General features: G+C 32.9%; 1 protein-coding gene across 3 annotated transcripts in view; it reads left to right on the top strand.

Annotated features, from left to right (window-relative positions):
- Positions 1-16,286, top strand: part of CUL2 (cullin 2) — a 99,600-nt gene that overhangs the window by 76,392 nt on the left and 6,922 nt on the right. For all 3 annotated transcript variants that reach the window (XM_063099056.1, XM_063099055.1, XM_063099057.1), the window contains 8 exons: positions 2,194-2,318; positions 3,993-4,100; positions 4,788-4,847; positions 5,109-5,237; positions 5,345-5,431; positions 6,392-6,544; positions 6,836-6,913; positions 11,246-11,312. In XM_063099056.1, coding sequence (XP_062955126.1) covers positions 2,194-2,318; positions 3,993-4,100; positions 4,788-4,847; positions 5,109-5,237; positions 5,345-5,431; positions 6,392-6,544; positions 6,836-6,913; positions 11,246-11,312 — 807 coding nt within the window. The remainder of the gene's footprint in view (positions 1-2,193; positions 2,319-3,992; positions 4,101-4,787; positions 4,848-5,108; positions 5,238-5,344; positions 5,432-6,391; positions 6,545-6,835; positions 6,914-11,245; positions 11,313-16,286) is intronic.

Raw genomic sequence — 16,286 nt, 5'->3', positions numbered from 1 at the left:
ATGGCCAAGGTAATCTTGAAGAGCATGATGGAAAGACTTTACAGCATAGCAAGATGTCATGAAGCCACAATAATTAAGACAGAGAGGCATTGGTACAGGATTTAGACAGACCAGTGTAATAAAACAGTGTGTAGAAACAACCCATGCATATGTAGATGCTTGATTTAAGACCAAGGTGGACTGCAGAGCAGTCAGTGAAAGATGGTCTTTTCTCACACAGTACTGCGTCAACTGAATACCCATTTGGGAAAAAAAAAATGAAATTTGATCTCTACTTTAGACACTGTAAACAAAATCAATTCATTACAGGTTTTTTTTTTTTTTATCTCAACATAAAAGGTAAAACAATAACACTTCTAAAAGGTAATATAGGAGAATATCTTCATAACCTTGAGGTAGGGAAAGATAATTTAAATAGGACACAACAGTGCTAACCACAAAGGAAAGATTGATCCAGTGGACTACATTAAAATGGAAAACTTTGGATCATTAAAAGACCATTAAGACCACTGGATCATCAAAAGAGCATCAAGGCCTGACTGGTTAGGTCCCTTAGAAGACTGTGGTGCCGAGAACACCAAGGTCAAAGGTTCGGGACCCATACCCGGCCAGCCCAAGAGGAAAAAAAAAAAAGGGGGACACTATCTTGAGAAAAGAGCATCAAAGGACAGTCATAGGGTAATATATTTGCAGTGACTGAAAAAGATTTATATTCAAAATATGAAATGGTCAAGAATCTTGAATAGGCATTGCAGAATACTGGTAGAAGATATCCAAATGGCCAGTAAACAGAAAAAGGGACTTCATCTCATTAAAATAGAGGAATGCAAATTAAAATCAGACTAAGATATGAGTACTTAACATTTTTATATAAAATTAAAAAGACTGAAAATAATAAGTATTGGGAAGTGTGGAAAGTAGCAGGAACTTGTTATACACTGGAGTGAAAATGTAAATTGATGCAACCATTTGAAAAACTGGCATTGACCACTAAAGCAGGATATGTGCATATTTTATGATCCAGCGGTTATACTCCTAGGCATGTACCTCCCCCGGCCAAATGCATGCAAGTATGCGAAAAGACAGGTGCAAGAATGTTTATAGCAACATTATTGTAATAGCCCCAAACTGGAAACAGCTCAAATGTCCAATAACAGTAGAATGAAGTACAATGTATTTATACAATGGAATATTACAGAGGAGTGGAAATGAGCAAATTAAAGATACATACAATAACACAGATGATCCGTATAAACATTACATTGAAGAAAAGAAACCAGACAGGAAAGAATTGTGTGATTACGTTTTTATACATAGTTCAAAACGGGCAAAACTAATCTGTGGTTTAGTGGTCACAACAGTGGTTACCTTTGCAGAGGAGCAGAAGGAGTAGTGATTGGGAGGAGGCATGAAGGGGACTTCTGGGTATAGGTAATGTCTTTTTCTTACCCTGGGTGAGTTGTGTGTTCACTTGTGATAAATCATTACATATACACTTATGGTTTGTACACTTTTCTCTGTGTGTATTATACTTCAGTAAAGAGTTTAAAGTAAAACTCACTGTGCTGAGACATCATTTTTCACCTCTGAGTGTCAGATTTTGATGTTTGATAACACTGTTGGCAAGGGAGCTCCCTGCTGTTGGGAGCTCTCTTTAGAAGGATATGTCTACAAGATTAAACTTTGACACAGCAATCCCACGTTTAGGGATTTATACTACAGATATTCTTGCCCATATACAAGATTATTAATTGCAACATTGTAATATCAAGAGATTGGGAACAACCTAAATTTCCTTCAGTTGTTAAGTAATTGTAATATATGAATATCATCGAGTACGATGCAGTTGTAAAATATGTGGAAGGGCTTATATACTGAAATAAAAAGACCTCTAAGTTAAAATGTGTTCTGCAGCTACAAGTAATACATAAAATATGCTACACTATTTGTATAAGAAGGGACAGGGGGAAGAATATGTGTATTTGCTTGAATGTGCATAAAACATCTTTGGCAAGCTACTAAACAACCACAACACTGCTTTCCTGTGGGGGGCAGACTGGGTGGCTGGAAGATGGGGTTTGGGGGACTTTTCTCTGCGTATACTCTTTTGTACTACTGTATTTTGAACCATATATTACCTAATAAATTAAAAATATTTGGACATTTAATAATCAGATTTCTTTTTCCCCTCAGACATGGCAAATATGTATGTCTTACTACGTGCTGTGTCTACTGGTTTACCTCATATGATTCAGGAGCTGCAAAATCATATCCATGATGAGGGCCTTAGAGCAACCAGTAACCTTACTCAGGAAAATGTGAGTTGTATAAGGAACTGGAAAGTTGTTCTCTTAATCAGATTTATCATGGAATTTTTCTTTTGACTTTACTGTTTTAATGTTTTAAAAGATGAAAGAAAAAGTCTTACTGTGCCAACCAATGAAATGTCTTCATTCAAATGCTTTAAGTCTAGAATTTGTTGGACTTATTTTGGAAGGATCAAATAATTAGAAAACCATTGAATGAAATTGGATGCTTCTTAGCCATACTGATTTGTTAATTTAGCAATTGTTAGCCTCTCACAGAAAAATGTTTGCTATTTCAAATAATTGTGTTTCTGTGTAATTGGCATTGATATTTAGTTGCATTGGAAGTGGTATTAGTCAATGGTAATATAGACAACTTGCAATTCGCTTTCTTTACATTTCCTCTGATTTTGGTTGCCAGGAAGCAAATTTAGATTAAAATAATCTTCCCTAACTATATGCTTGCTACCCAAAATAATCAAAACAGTGACCCTCACATCCCTAATATCCATTTTTCTCAAGAATACTTTGCCAGTCAAATGACTATTTACAATAATTTGGCTTTTCTATCAAAGTGAGTTTCTATCATCAAATCTTGTTGGACTGCCTTCCTTATTATTAGTGATATTTAATGAATAAGATGGATATAATGGTAAATGTTACTTCTATTTTTGTCTTAAGTAGAACTGTTTGCCATATAATACTGTTTGCACCTATATCTGTGTATAGACATTGTTCAGGAGCACTTACTACATGGTGGTCCACCTAGTTGTAGATTTGTCTTTGGCAAATAATAATTCTTAGTTTTTATGTCTTGCCACAGTAATGCATGAGTTTTCTATTTTTTGTAGTACCATTAGTATATATTATTTAGGTTTCTTACTCTGTATTGTTTCTTAGGCTTAATATATTATTAGGCTTATAGATTCAGAGTGTTGAATAACGTTGGGCCTTGAAGCATAAAGTTTGGTATCAAGGCTGAGAGATGGAAATATAAGAGAATGCATTCGTAGTGGACTCAAATTCAGCCAACTTAGTTAAAGTCTTAGGTACTAACTTCTTCATAGTTATCTCCATTAAGGGACACAACTCACTTTTGCACTGCTCTGTATGTCTTCCCTCTGAGATGTGGGGGATCGCACTGCTGAGTTCCAAGGATCACTGTTCTCATGGATACTGGTGCATTTTAACTCTCCTCTCTTTTTCAGCCTTAAGTGACTTTGTAGGCAGTCTTTTTTTCACATAATTCTCTATGAAAGTGATATGCCTGGGGTTCGCCAGTTAGCTCAGTTGGTTAGAGTATGGTGCTAATAACACCAAGGTCTGGGGTTCGATCCCTGTACCAGTCAGCTACCAAAAAAAAAGAAGGAAAGAGATAGGCCTGGTAGTTCAGAGATTGTATCTTGTTACCCTTAAGGTTTGGTATTCCAGCACAAGACAGAAGTGTGCTTTTGATGGGTTCTTCTGGCAGAGGTTCTAGATAGTTCTGGAGTTGAATGACAAGATAATTTCAACATCAGTTTTAGGTTCTTAAGACTATCTTAACTAAAAACATTTTCTGAGGAGTATATGTGTGTAAAACATAATTTACTTGGAGGAAGCTTAACTCTTAAGTCTTTAATAAGCCTAATTTTATTCTTGAACTTTTTAAAATGTGATTTTGTACTTTGTATTTTATATTTTTAGATGCCAACACTATTTGTAGAGTCAGTTTTGGAAGTACATGGTAAATTTGTTCAACTTATCAACACTGTTTTGAATGGTGATCAGCACTTTATGAGTGCATTGGATAAGGTAACTTTTTAATACATATATACTAAATGTGTATATAAAATTCTCTGTATTATTCTTTAGGCGTTTTTCAGGATTAGGCTTCTAAGTATGAGATTTGTGATCTAGACCTGGAGATTAACCTTAAGTAATTAATTTAAATATGAATGTCAAAATAATGTAACTTAAAATAACTAAATGATTGAATCAAATTGTGGAATTTCCCATGATTATGCTGTATTAGGGAACTTGTTAATAAACTAGTTATCTTTTGAAAATACATGCATAATTTTAATATTCTTTAGTACTGATTTTTCCTTCAGTATAATACTTAGGCTATATTGAATAATATTTGAAAGAAAAGTAAACATATTGTACAATTTTGAGTCTCGGTATTCTTCAAAGGAAATTTGCTTACAAGGTTGTTGTAAATAAAAAAATACTGTTATTTTATCTGTATTCAGATTTCAGTAACGAGTTATAAAGAATGTCTTGGAATAGTAGCAGGATATATGATTTTTATATAATTAGGAATGTAGCTACAGGAGTCTGCACTATGTTAGATATGTAAACAGTATTAACAGATGACCACCAAAATGCTGTGTTTTGTGTGGAGTGGTAATTTTGGACCTACAGATTATACCATATATTGAAACAGCTATGCTTTTGCCCTATTGCTAGTGGCTAATTACTGGCCTGTTTTCTATTTAGGCCCTTACATCAGTTGTAAATTACAGAGAACCGAAATCTGTTTGCAAAGCACCTGAACTGGTAAGTTTGGTGGTTGCTCATCAAGTGTTGATTAGATTTTTGACTTGTTTCTAGTTTGGGGTTTTTTTTTAAATTAATTTACCATATGATATATATTTTAAGTTATTTAGTTTATGTTCATGATTTTTAAAACGTAAGCTTTAGGACAGCAAAGATCCCATTTTTTGATCTTATTTTGTATTTTTGCCACTTTGCTTCCTTTGAGGCATGATAATATGCAGAAGAGCCCTTTATAAGATTTGTTATCAATTTCTATTTTAGCTTGCTAAGTACTGTGACAACCTACTAAAAAAATCAGCAAAAGGGATGACTGAGAATGAAGTGGAAGACAAACTCACAAGCTTTATTACTGTTTTCAAATATATCGATGATAAGGATGTTTTTCAAAAGGTAAGTTGTGGATAGAAAAGTTTTTTTATGTTTTAGTCAGCTTTGATTTATTTTTGAACTTTAAGTCATTAGAAAGGAAGTAATCTTTTAAATATTTTTTAATGTAGTTCTACGCAAGAATGCTGGCAAAACGTTTAATTCATGGGTTGTCTATGTCTATGGATTCTGAAGAAGCCATGATCAATAAACTAAAGGTAATGTAAGGCTTTGATCTGGTAATGTTCTAGAAATTATTCTTATTTATTTAAGTGTGTAAAGATGTTTATTGTGACACTGTAAGTAATAACAGGAAATAATCAACAGGGACTGTTTAAATGTGTAATGGTGTATTCATAGTGTGCTACGTAATTACTGTACTAAAAGGACAAAATCTCCCAATATATACTGATATAGAAAGAGCCACAAGATAATTACTATTAACTTTAAAAAGACTAGTATTACTTAATACACCTAATGTAGTCCTTTAAGTACAAGTTTTGGAGTGCAGTTGAATTTCAGTTCATTTTTACAGCATTGTAGCTTACACAATTGTAGGTGATTTATGTTTATCCTGAGTTATTCAATAGTTGAAAATTTTCCTGCATAGGAGACATTGAATATAAATTGCATTCCTTTTTAAACCTACCAAAAATTACCTTTTAATTTTTAAAAGTAACGTTAACAGAACAAAAGCTTTTTATATCCCAAGGTTAGAGATTCAGATTTTCCAACCTGGTGATGAGAGTTTTGAATAACTTCAAAGAAATAAATTTCTCCATCACTCAGTAGATGGTATTAAAAATATGCCTAAGTGCCTTCCTTTTTTAATTGACTACTGGCTGGAGTAATCTTTCATGTGTATCTATAAACCTTACAAAATATCTTGTATATAATAATGGAGCATTTTGTAGTGTTGAAATAAGATATATGGATTTACAGAAAAGTTTTTGTTTTAAAGGGAAATTTGTTTCATAAATGTGCGTTTTCATTTACTTATTTATTCTGCCTTTAAAAAGAAAGAAATTTTTGAAAGGTTTTAAATAGCTGCTTTGGGTTATGAATAATATAGGCCTTCACCTTTGACCAAAAGACCTAGCAACACATTTTTACTAATCAGTATGGTTTATTATTTTTTTTTTCTAATTCATATGATGTTTTTTAAAACTTTTTTACAGCAAGCTTGTGGTTATGAGTTTACCAGCAAGTTACATCGGATGTATACAGATATGAGTGTCAGTGCTGATCTCAACAATAAGTTCAACAATTTTATCAAAAACCAAGACACAGTAATAGATTTGGGAATTAGTTTTCAAATATATGTTCTACAGGTATGAATATGTGTTTTATTGTGGGCATTTACTAATTATTTCAGTACTCTTGATACAAAGGATTAATAAATGGATGCCTTATTTCATTTGTTTTAATCAATGGATGGTGGCTTTCAAAGTTACCTGTTATATTAATTTGGAATGAAATGTGCCATGATCGTAATGCTGATGGGTTTAATTAATATTTTGAGGAATAAAAAAGATGTTTTCGTTGCTTAATCATTTTATAAATATTTACTTTCAAGTTAGATGTTGATCTACTTAACTTTTATTTTACATCTTTCCTTCTAGGCTGGTGCATGGCCTCTTACTCAGGCTCCTTCTTCTACATTTGCGATCCCACAGGAATTAGAAAAAAGTGTACAGATGGTAAGTTTGCAGGAAATGTACTAGATGACTTAAGGAATTTTAGTAATTGTCTTTATATTAGGTCACTTTAAATATTTCCAAAGTCTTAAGGGCTCGTGTGATATAAAAATATATTCACAAATTAGTCTGTTCTTTTAGAAAGAATTTCAATTATTGTACTTCCTAATATTAAAACTAAAATGCTAAAGATGTCATACAGTTCTTTTTCAAAGCATCTCTTATTCTTAGTAAATCTATTATCTGCTCTTAAACAGTTTTAAATTACAAAAATTTTGCTATTAGAAGAAAGCTTAAAACCCAGCACTTTAAAAAAAATTATTTTCCAGTTTTCCCTTAGAATTTTGAGCCATTTTTAATATTTTTATTTCTGTTTTGTAATTTAGTTAAATATATATGGAATGTGAAATATTCTATTAAAAAAATGGATTGAAGCTGGAAAATTCAAGTAAAAATTGCTTTAAAGTGCGGCTGAGTAGAAACACTAGAATGATTATCACAAAGCTTTTAAAGAGACTATGGAGATGTATTTTTTTAAAACAACTTCATTGAGATATAGTTTATATATCATGCAATTTACCCATTTAAGGTGTGCAATTTAAGTGGTTCTTAGTGTATTCACAGAGTTGGGCAGCCATCACCACAATTAATTTTAGAACATTTTCATTGCCCCAAAGTTACCCCAGAAGAAACTCTCTACCCATTAGCAGTCACTCGCCATTTTCCCTCAACTTCCTTTCCCCCACCCTCTTCTGTAGGCAGTCTACTTTCTGTCTTCATAGATTTGCCGATTCCGGACATCTCTTATAATTGGAATCATGTCATATGTTGTCTTTTGTAACCACTTTCATTCACTTACCATAATGTTGTCAAGGTTCATTCGTGTTGTAGCATGTATCAGTAGCTCATTCCTTTTTATTGCCAGATAATATTCCATTGTGTGGATATACCACATTTTATTTATCCACTGATATTTGATGGACATTTGGGTTGTTTCCACTTCTTGGATATATGAATAATGCTATGAACATTTGTGTAAAAGTTTTTGAGTGACTATGTTTTCATGAAACTGACCCCTTTTAATTTTTTTAAGCAACCAAAAGAAGCTTCTTATTTCTCGATGGGATGGAAGTTTGGGTGGCAGTTTTTTCTAGAGAAAACTTCATCATTCTTTAATAGTACCTTAATTGGGCACTGATTTAGGTTGTGAACCAGTAAGTTAGGCATACATTTATGACATTTAAAATGAAAATGTTATTTCATTACACTGTAGGGATGGTGACAATGAGTAGTTTGTATCATTTTTTAAAAGCATGTTATTTTTGTTTCTATTAAAATGAAGATTATAAGCAAAATAGCACAACACAGGCACTGGAATCATAGTTTTTGGTTTCAAATGTCTATTATGCCATTTACTACTCTCTAACTTTGGCAAATAACTTTCTAACCTTCTGTTAACTGATAATTGTGTTACCTCAGAATGTTGATATAAGGATGAAATGAAATAATGCATGTAAAGCACTTAGTATAGTAGAAGTAATAATTGTTATAGTGGTAGTAGTAATAGTAATAGGTATAACCAGTCAGGTAGATTTCAGGATACCGAGAATAAGGTTGACTTTCGGAGTAAGAGTCTATCTATGACTTTCTACATCTTTGAAAAGAGATTATAGCACAAACTATCTTAGAAACTGTATGAAGAAGAGCATTCCTGCAAGCATCCATTGGATGGATAGGGTGTAGTCCCAGGTTATTACACATTTTGCAGAAAGAATAGATGCAGGCTGGGTCTGGGGATGGGGTAGCCAGGTAAAGCATTTTGATGTATTTGTGACCAGCCAAGAGAAAGAAAATTGACCCCTTTGCCCCCTTGACAGTCTTACAACTTACATCTTCTTAAAACCCTGCTTCTCTAATTGAAATTAGGGAGTGAGTGGGGGCTGGTTAAAGTTTTGTTCTAACATTATGTCCTTCTTCACTCTCTCCTTGAAATAAGTATTTTCTACTAATAATTTTTGACCCCTTAAACTTTATTTATTATTAATTAATTTATTATATATTTATGACCTTCATCAGGTTTTATAGTTTCCTCATTTATAAGTAGGAAGTGGGTTTCTTTCTGATTATAAAATTACGATTCCAAGAATATTGTTCTCTCCGTTTAGATTCTCTCTAATTACCAGTAGAGGGAGTTTGTCCTTATATTTTTTTCCTAGTAATTCCAAGTTTTCAGTTACATAGGATTGAAATCCGTTTGTATACTTAATAATGTACATTTTTTCACATGTAAATTAATTCATCTTGCCTTAGTGAGGACTTGCATTTTATGTACAAGTCTTATATACTTGTATGTCATAATCTTAAATATAGCTATTTATCAAAAATCACTTTTACACAAAAGTATCTTAAAATTATGGGAATAAAGCTGTAATTAAAATTTATTTTACATTTTAAACCAATAAATCTTGTTATATTTCTTTTGTGCATAGTCCACAAACCTGAATATTATTAAAAAATAATCTAGTGTATATTAACGTAGCTCTCTATTAGAGGTGAAAAAATTCATTGAATATGAAGTGTTAGTTTTTAAGGCTCTTTGAGATCTAATTAATGCCCTCAAATGGTATTTGAATAATGCTGTTCTTTAGTCTGTTACTTTAAAATGAGAAGTTTAATCAGCATGTATTTCTTACTAATAAACTTTGATAATACAGTTATTTAATGATACAGTTGACCAAGGTTTTATAACTGTTGTCTTTGTATTACCAGATGAATTTATAATAATTCTATTTAGAGCTGAATCTTTTTGTTTTTCACTAGCTCTAGATATGAGTCTGTAATCAGATTTTAATTTTAAGGATAAAAGAATATTTTCTTTTGGCATGTTGATATTACCAATAAAACATTATTGAATAGTTTTAGTTTCTAGGAGTATAAAGAGGTAAAACTTGTTTTTAGTGCTTGGAAAGCTAGTTTTGTACTTAAGTTATTTATAAAGAGCACTTTTAAGCTTGAGTTTCTCATTTTCAAAAATGTTTTATTTTTCTTTTGTTCACAAATTCATTTTAAGTGTTTTATAGATAAATTATGAGTTTTATAAGTAGTAATGAATTTTATTGACATCCATGAAGGTTATTAGGTAGTCAAAGCATACTTCTGGAGTCCCCTTATCACATATTTTGGTTTGCTGTTTGTCTGGTTAGAACCAGGCAGACAATCTTAAGTATTTCAGGTGCCAGTTATTCCTGTTTATCACAGAAGGGGGTTGATGGGTATGCTGGTAGAGGAGGGTGCTGCACTGTTGGATGGAAAACATGCTTAGCAAATTTCAGCTTCCTTGGACTAGGCAAACTTGGAATAAGCTGCTGAAAGAATTCACTAATTCTCTTGGCTGGAGCTGTAAACTTTGGTTTTGAGGAGTGGGCATAGTACAGCTGATAGCTCAGCTGTTGCTGATTGCTTTATTTAACGTTCTTTTTGAAAGTACAAAAGATAAAGCTTGATATACAAATAAAAGCCTTAGGTATGTTACATAAGGCACATCATGTTAAAAGTATGTCAACAATTCTAAACTCTTATGACGTGGTGCAGTTTATTTTTCTGTTTTATAAAGAAGTTGAGTTTTTCACATTTTGGTATAATTTTCCCATTTTATATTATGTACTAGCTCTTTAAAAGACATGAACTCTGTATTTTTGGATTGATGTTCTATAATTACACATTCAGTCCAGGGAAGGAAATTTTAAAATTTGAAAGCTACATTAATAGAATGTTAAATTATTCACAATAATATCAACAAAAGAATATCCAAAGATTAGTACCCTGAAGCCTGTTAGTATTAGTGTTTGACTGGATGTGGGAGTTAAATCGTAGATGTCACTTTGTAGGTATCCACACAAATGTTAGTTATTAGCCTGTCACTTCAGCAGGGGTATAGGTTAGCAAATAGGAGATTCATCATTTTCATATTGAAATACATGTGATGATGTGTTTCATCAGTAAGTAGAATTTATAAAATCCAAATTAATATCATTCAAAAATGATAATAAATCACTGACTTTTGTCATTTCTGAATTTATACAAAAAATCAAGTTTGCAGTGCTGTGATTTAGTAGAGAGAACTCTCAACAAGGTTGTCAGTTAAAAGAGCTTGAATAATATTTGTATGATCTTGGTCAGGTACTCAGATGTGTTTTCTCATTTATAAAATGAGAAGTCACTAGATGGACCATAATGTCATTTCTAACATGAACATTTTTTTTTTAGTATAGTAATAACTAGCTAAGTTATAGTAGCTGAAAATCTAAAAAAAAAAAATTTTTTTCTTTTTTACAGTTTGAATTATTTTACAGCCAGCATTTCAGTGGAAGGAAACTTACATGGTTACATTATCTCTGTACAGGTAAAATGCATTCAATTATATTTGGTTTAATGAAATTTTTTTGTTATGATTATGTTAATTTAAAAACAGATTTCCTACAGCCTAATTATAGTTTTTAACCTTTTCTCCTCTATCTGCCTTTCTGGTTACCATTAAAACAACTGATAATGAAGTTTAAGTACAGCACTTTTTAATAGTATTTTATAATTATGCTGCTTATAATATTGCTGCTTTTAAAGAACTTTTCTGAATTTTATAATGATTTATTATATTTTTGTAGGCAACTACTTTTTATACATATTAGAAAATTTATTTAGAAACTCAGACTTCATGGGTCAGATACTCCTAAAAAACTATTCTCTGAGTGTGCCAGATATCCTCAGAAATTTCATTGACTATTATAGCATTACAAGGAGACCTAATCATTTGATTTTTTTATCTGTGGTACTGTTATGAACTGCAGTAGTAAATGCTTTTTCCAGAAGGTCCCAATTAGTTTCCAGTTTAAGAAAACTTTGATTAGAGTCTAATCATTTCCTTAGCTTTTTTCTCGAACAGTGGGGTCCACTTCTTAACAGTAGGATTAATACCTGAATGATTGTAGACTGTGTACAGTTGCTCTAAGCTGCCCAAAGATGTTAGCCAAAGTAAATACTCAAATTTTCTGTTTTTGCTAAACTATGCTTTGAAAAGTGTATTGCATAAACTTTTCCTTTGTACAGGAAGAAATGGGTTATATGTTAGTATCTCTTAGAAATGGTACAAGGAGGGTGGCCAGTTAGCTCCCTTGGTTAGAGCATGGTGTTGATAACACCAAGGTCAAGGGTTCGGCTCCCTGTACCAACCAGTGCCAAAAAAATAAAAATAAAAAATAAAAAAATAAATGGTACAAGGAAATCCAATCATTGGCCACAACCTTTATTAAGAAATTCTTCCTATCCACTCACCTGAGAGATTTTTATCTAAGTTATTATGATACTTGCCATTTATTTGACTAATTTACCTCTTAGAATATGATGGCTCATTATGGTAGTAATATATATGGCATTATTTGTACAAGTTTACCTTTACTGAACAAGTTGAGCAGTCTAATTTTTTTAATACTTTGTGAAATAAAGAAATGCTTACTGATGTTCTTAATAAGTGGTCACTTGATGGTTGATTTTTTATTTTGCATGTGTTGTGAATTTTTTCTATTCTCATTTAGTAAATATAATTGATTAAAAAAAGAAAATTGCAAAACCAGTGTTTCAGATATTATGTTTTCTACAAGAAAACTAATATATCTTAATGTAATTGAATTTAATTTGCTCTTATTTCCCATGAATATCTGTTTCCGGGAGTTTAAACTCTCTTGGTTATTCTCATTACCTCAGCAATAATTAACCTGTCTCCTAAAGTGATTTTAATGAGGCACTCACTTTTTTGGTGTTCAATAACTCTAGCTATATATAGGAAAAAAGAAAGAATTTATGTACATAGTTTAAGCCACTGGAATTTGGCCTGAAAATTGTCACCCACCACACCTTCTTTTTCTACTTTTGAACTATACTAAATTTCTAAGTTGATACATAATAATAACCAGAATTTTGGAGGTCTTTTGTTTATTTTATCTTATTTTAGTGTATACGCATGTGTTTTAATTAAAACCAAATAGTTTCTTCCTCTGGAAAAGCAATGTTAACCTTTTAAACTTATTTCTTATTTCTAACAACTGGAGGTACTGAAAATACCTATGAGCTATCAGTGATATCATTGGATAGAGTTGTTGGGATTTTTTTTCCTTCCCAGATTTATGAAAGTATAATTGACAAATAAAAGTTGTATATACTTATGTTGTACAATGTGATGTTTTGTGTATATGTATATGCATTGTAAACTGATTAAATCAAGCTAATTAACACATCTATCACATACTTATCATTCTTCTGTAACTTGACTAGAACATTTTAGATCTACTGTTAGCAATTTTCAAGTATTTAATACATTATTACTAATTATAGTCACCACGCTGTACAACAAATCTACAGAACTTATTTATCCTAACTGAATTTTTTTACCCTTTGACCAACTTTTTAAAATCTTTTCCATTTATTCATTTAACAGAAAGTTCTCAAACACCATAAGATACCCGTTTTGGAGTATCCACTTATGGCCTAAGTCTCCAGGACTTCTTTAAAACATTGACTCAGATCCTGAGCTGATTGCTCAGTCTCTGTTTCTTGAGAACTCTTTATCACTCATACTTAAACATATAATCAAAGTTATTCTTTCCTGGTTCATTTCTTCACTCCCAGATTATATGAAACCCAAGAAACAGTTTAATTTTTGTATTGTAAGCCAAGAATCTTTACAAATGGTTGAAAATGGTGTATAAAGTGGTATTTGGAGGAATTTAAAATCAGAAGACCTGGGGTTATTAGCTCACTACTCACTAGCTCTGTAAACTTGGGTGAGTTGCTTAGCTTCTCTGAGCCTGTTTTCTCATTCTTACCTTTGTAAAAATCACTTATCGACTTAGACATACTTGGAACACATATGTTCTCTAAATGCCAAGTACACAGAGATAAAATACAGAGCCTCAGCTCTCAAAAAGCTTATGTCTAGTTGGAAGAAAGACAAGTAAATAGTTATAGTCCAGTGTTTTGAATGTCGTGCTAGCGAGGCAAGCCCATGGTGTTCTGGTATTGTGTAGAGTGGTAGTGGCAAAAGGTCCTGGTGAGGAAAGACTTCGGGGTAGATGAACTTGATTTTCAAGAATGAATAGGATTTAGCCAGCATCAGCAAAGAAGTGTGTTGAGAGTGTATGTACCACCAGAGGTAAGAATTTTAAGAAGTAAGCAATTTATGATATCAGTTGTGAGAGATACTGAGTGGAAAAAAGGTTGAAAAATTCACTAGATTAATGAGTGGGTTTTTGGATAGAATTATGCTTAGAGAACAACTTGATGAAGAGAAGATATATCTAGACAGTGTAACAGAAACCATTACACTGGACCGGCCTGCGGCTCACTCGGGAGAGTGTGGTGCTGATAACACCAAGGCCATGGGTTCAGATCCCTATATAGGGATGGCTGGTTAGCTCACTTGGGAGAGCGTGGTGCTGACAACACCAAGTCAAGGGTTAAGATCCCCTTACTGGTCATCTTAAAAGAAATAAATAAAAGAAACCATTACAGTGTCTAAATAGAAATAAATTTTATTTGTGGCAGAGCAAGAAGCTGCAGAAATCCCAGGTCAGTTGCTGAAAGATATGTTGAGAAATGATGAACTCAAGGGAGTTAACACTTTACCAGATGATACATAGTATAGATCAGGCTAGCATTGTGTGGACTGTAAATCATTATATGTGTTGGTAGTTACTGTTATTTGCCAAGATGAAATCTGGTAAATTTGCCAAAATGAAAGTCACGTCATATTGTTGCACATACCTTAAAGGTAGTGATTCTGTTGTTGACTGCATTCTTCTCATGGGTGCTTCCAAATACTTCAACAGCTAAAAATAGTAAGGGGTCTTAATATTACCTAATGTCCAGTCCATACTCAGATTTCCCTGATTGTCCCCAACGTGACTTCAATGGCTTTTAATGTAATCAAAGGCACTCACTGTATTTGGTTATTATGTCTCCCTGCTTTCTCTCCCCTCCCCCACCTTCCACCCTGCCCCTCAGCATTCTCTGACATATTGTTTTGAAAAGACCAGGCCAGTTGTCTTGTACAATATCCAGTGATCTGGATTCGTCAGATTATTTATTTATGCTTTTTATTTGTTTTGTATCCCCTGTACTTTCAGTAAAGTGGAAATTAGGCCTAAAGCTTTGATTATTTGTGTATTGAGATTAAGTATTATTGGCAAGAATACTTCTTCGGTAGCCCTGTGGTCTTCATATTACATGACATCAGAAGCACATAAGGTCAGATTGTCTCACTATTACAGATAGTTAATTTGGTCACTTGATTAAAGTGGTAAGCCCCAGATATCTCCGTTATAAAGGTACTCTTTCCCCTTCCAATTAGCATGCGATCCGAGAGGTGATACTTAGGATACATGTGAATACCTTGTTCCAGAAACAACCTTACTTGGTGGTTTTAGCATCCACAGATGATCCTTGCCTGAATTAGTTGTTTCATTACTGGTTAAAAAATGGTAATACTCTATCATTCTTTTGACATTTATTAGCTGACATTCTTCCCTAAGAGAGCAGGGAGCTGATAGAGATAATGGGGGAGGGAATTGGATGAAACTATTGAGAGAGTTTTGCTCATTCTTTTTTTTTTTTTTGGCGGCTGGCCACAATAGGGATCTGAACCCATGACCTTGATGTTACCAGAACCATGCTCTCCCAAGTGAGCTAACCGGCCAGCCTTCACTTTTTATTTCCTGTAACTGTAAATACTACTTGAATTATGATTGGCTTATTTTAAAAAGTACGTATTTTTCAGATGTTTTATTTTAGTTTTTAGTCTCAGCATATGTCGCCTATTTTGCAGGTTAAATTACCACTCTTTTGCCATTCTTTTCTATTTACATGGCAGTAATTAAATGAATTGTACAAGTTTGGGGTTTCCTTCCCTGCCCCACATGTTCATCCACTCTTTTCCCAGTCTTTTCAGGTGTGAACTGACTAATAAGACAATGGTGCTAGCTGGCCATTCTTGGTGCTGTTCTAACCAAGCTCAGTTGGTTAGAACATGGTGCTAATAACACCAGGGTCTGGGATTCAATCCCTTTATCAGCCAGCAAAAAAAAAAAAAGAGAGAGAGAGAGAGAATGATGCTGAAAAAAGTGGGAATAGGTCCATTTACTCCTATCCCTGAAAACTTATTGAAAAATAGCAAGAAAAAGGCATATAAAACTAGTTTTCTTCTTTTTAGGGGTTGTAGAATGAACTTGAGAATAAGTAAATGATGCTCTGGCTCCTTACTTAGATTATCTCCTAATGCTATTTGGGTCTGGTGGTAGTGAAAGACCATTTTTGTGTGGCAGGAGACTCA

Source organism: Cynocephalus volans, chromosome 6, assembly GCF_027409185.1.
Source record: "Cynocephalus volans isolate mCynVol1 chromosome 6, mCynVol1.pri, whole genome shotgun sequence".
NCBI classification, from domain to species: Eukaryota; Metazoa; Chordata; class Mammalia; order Dermoptera; family Cynocephalidae; genus Cynocephalus; species Cynocephalus volans.
This window is presented reverse-complemented; position numbering and strand designations above follow the sequence as displayed.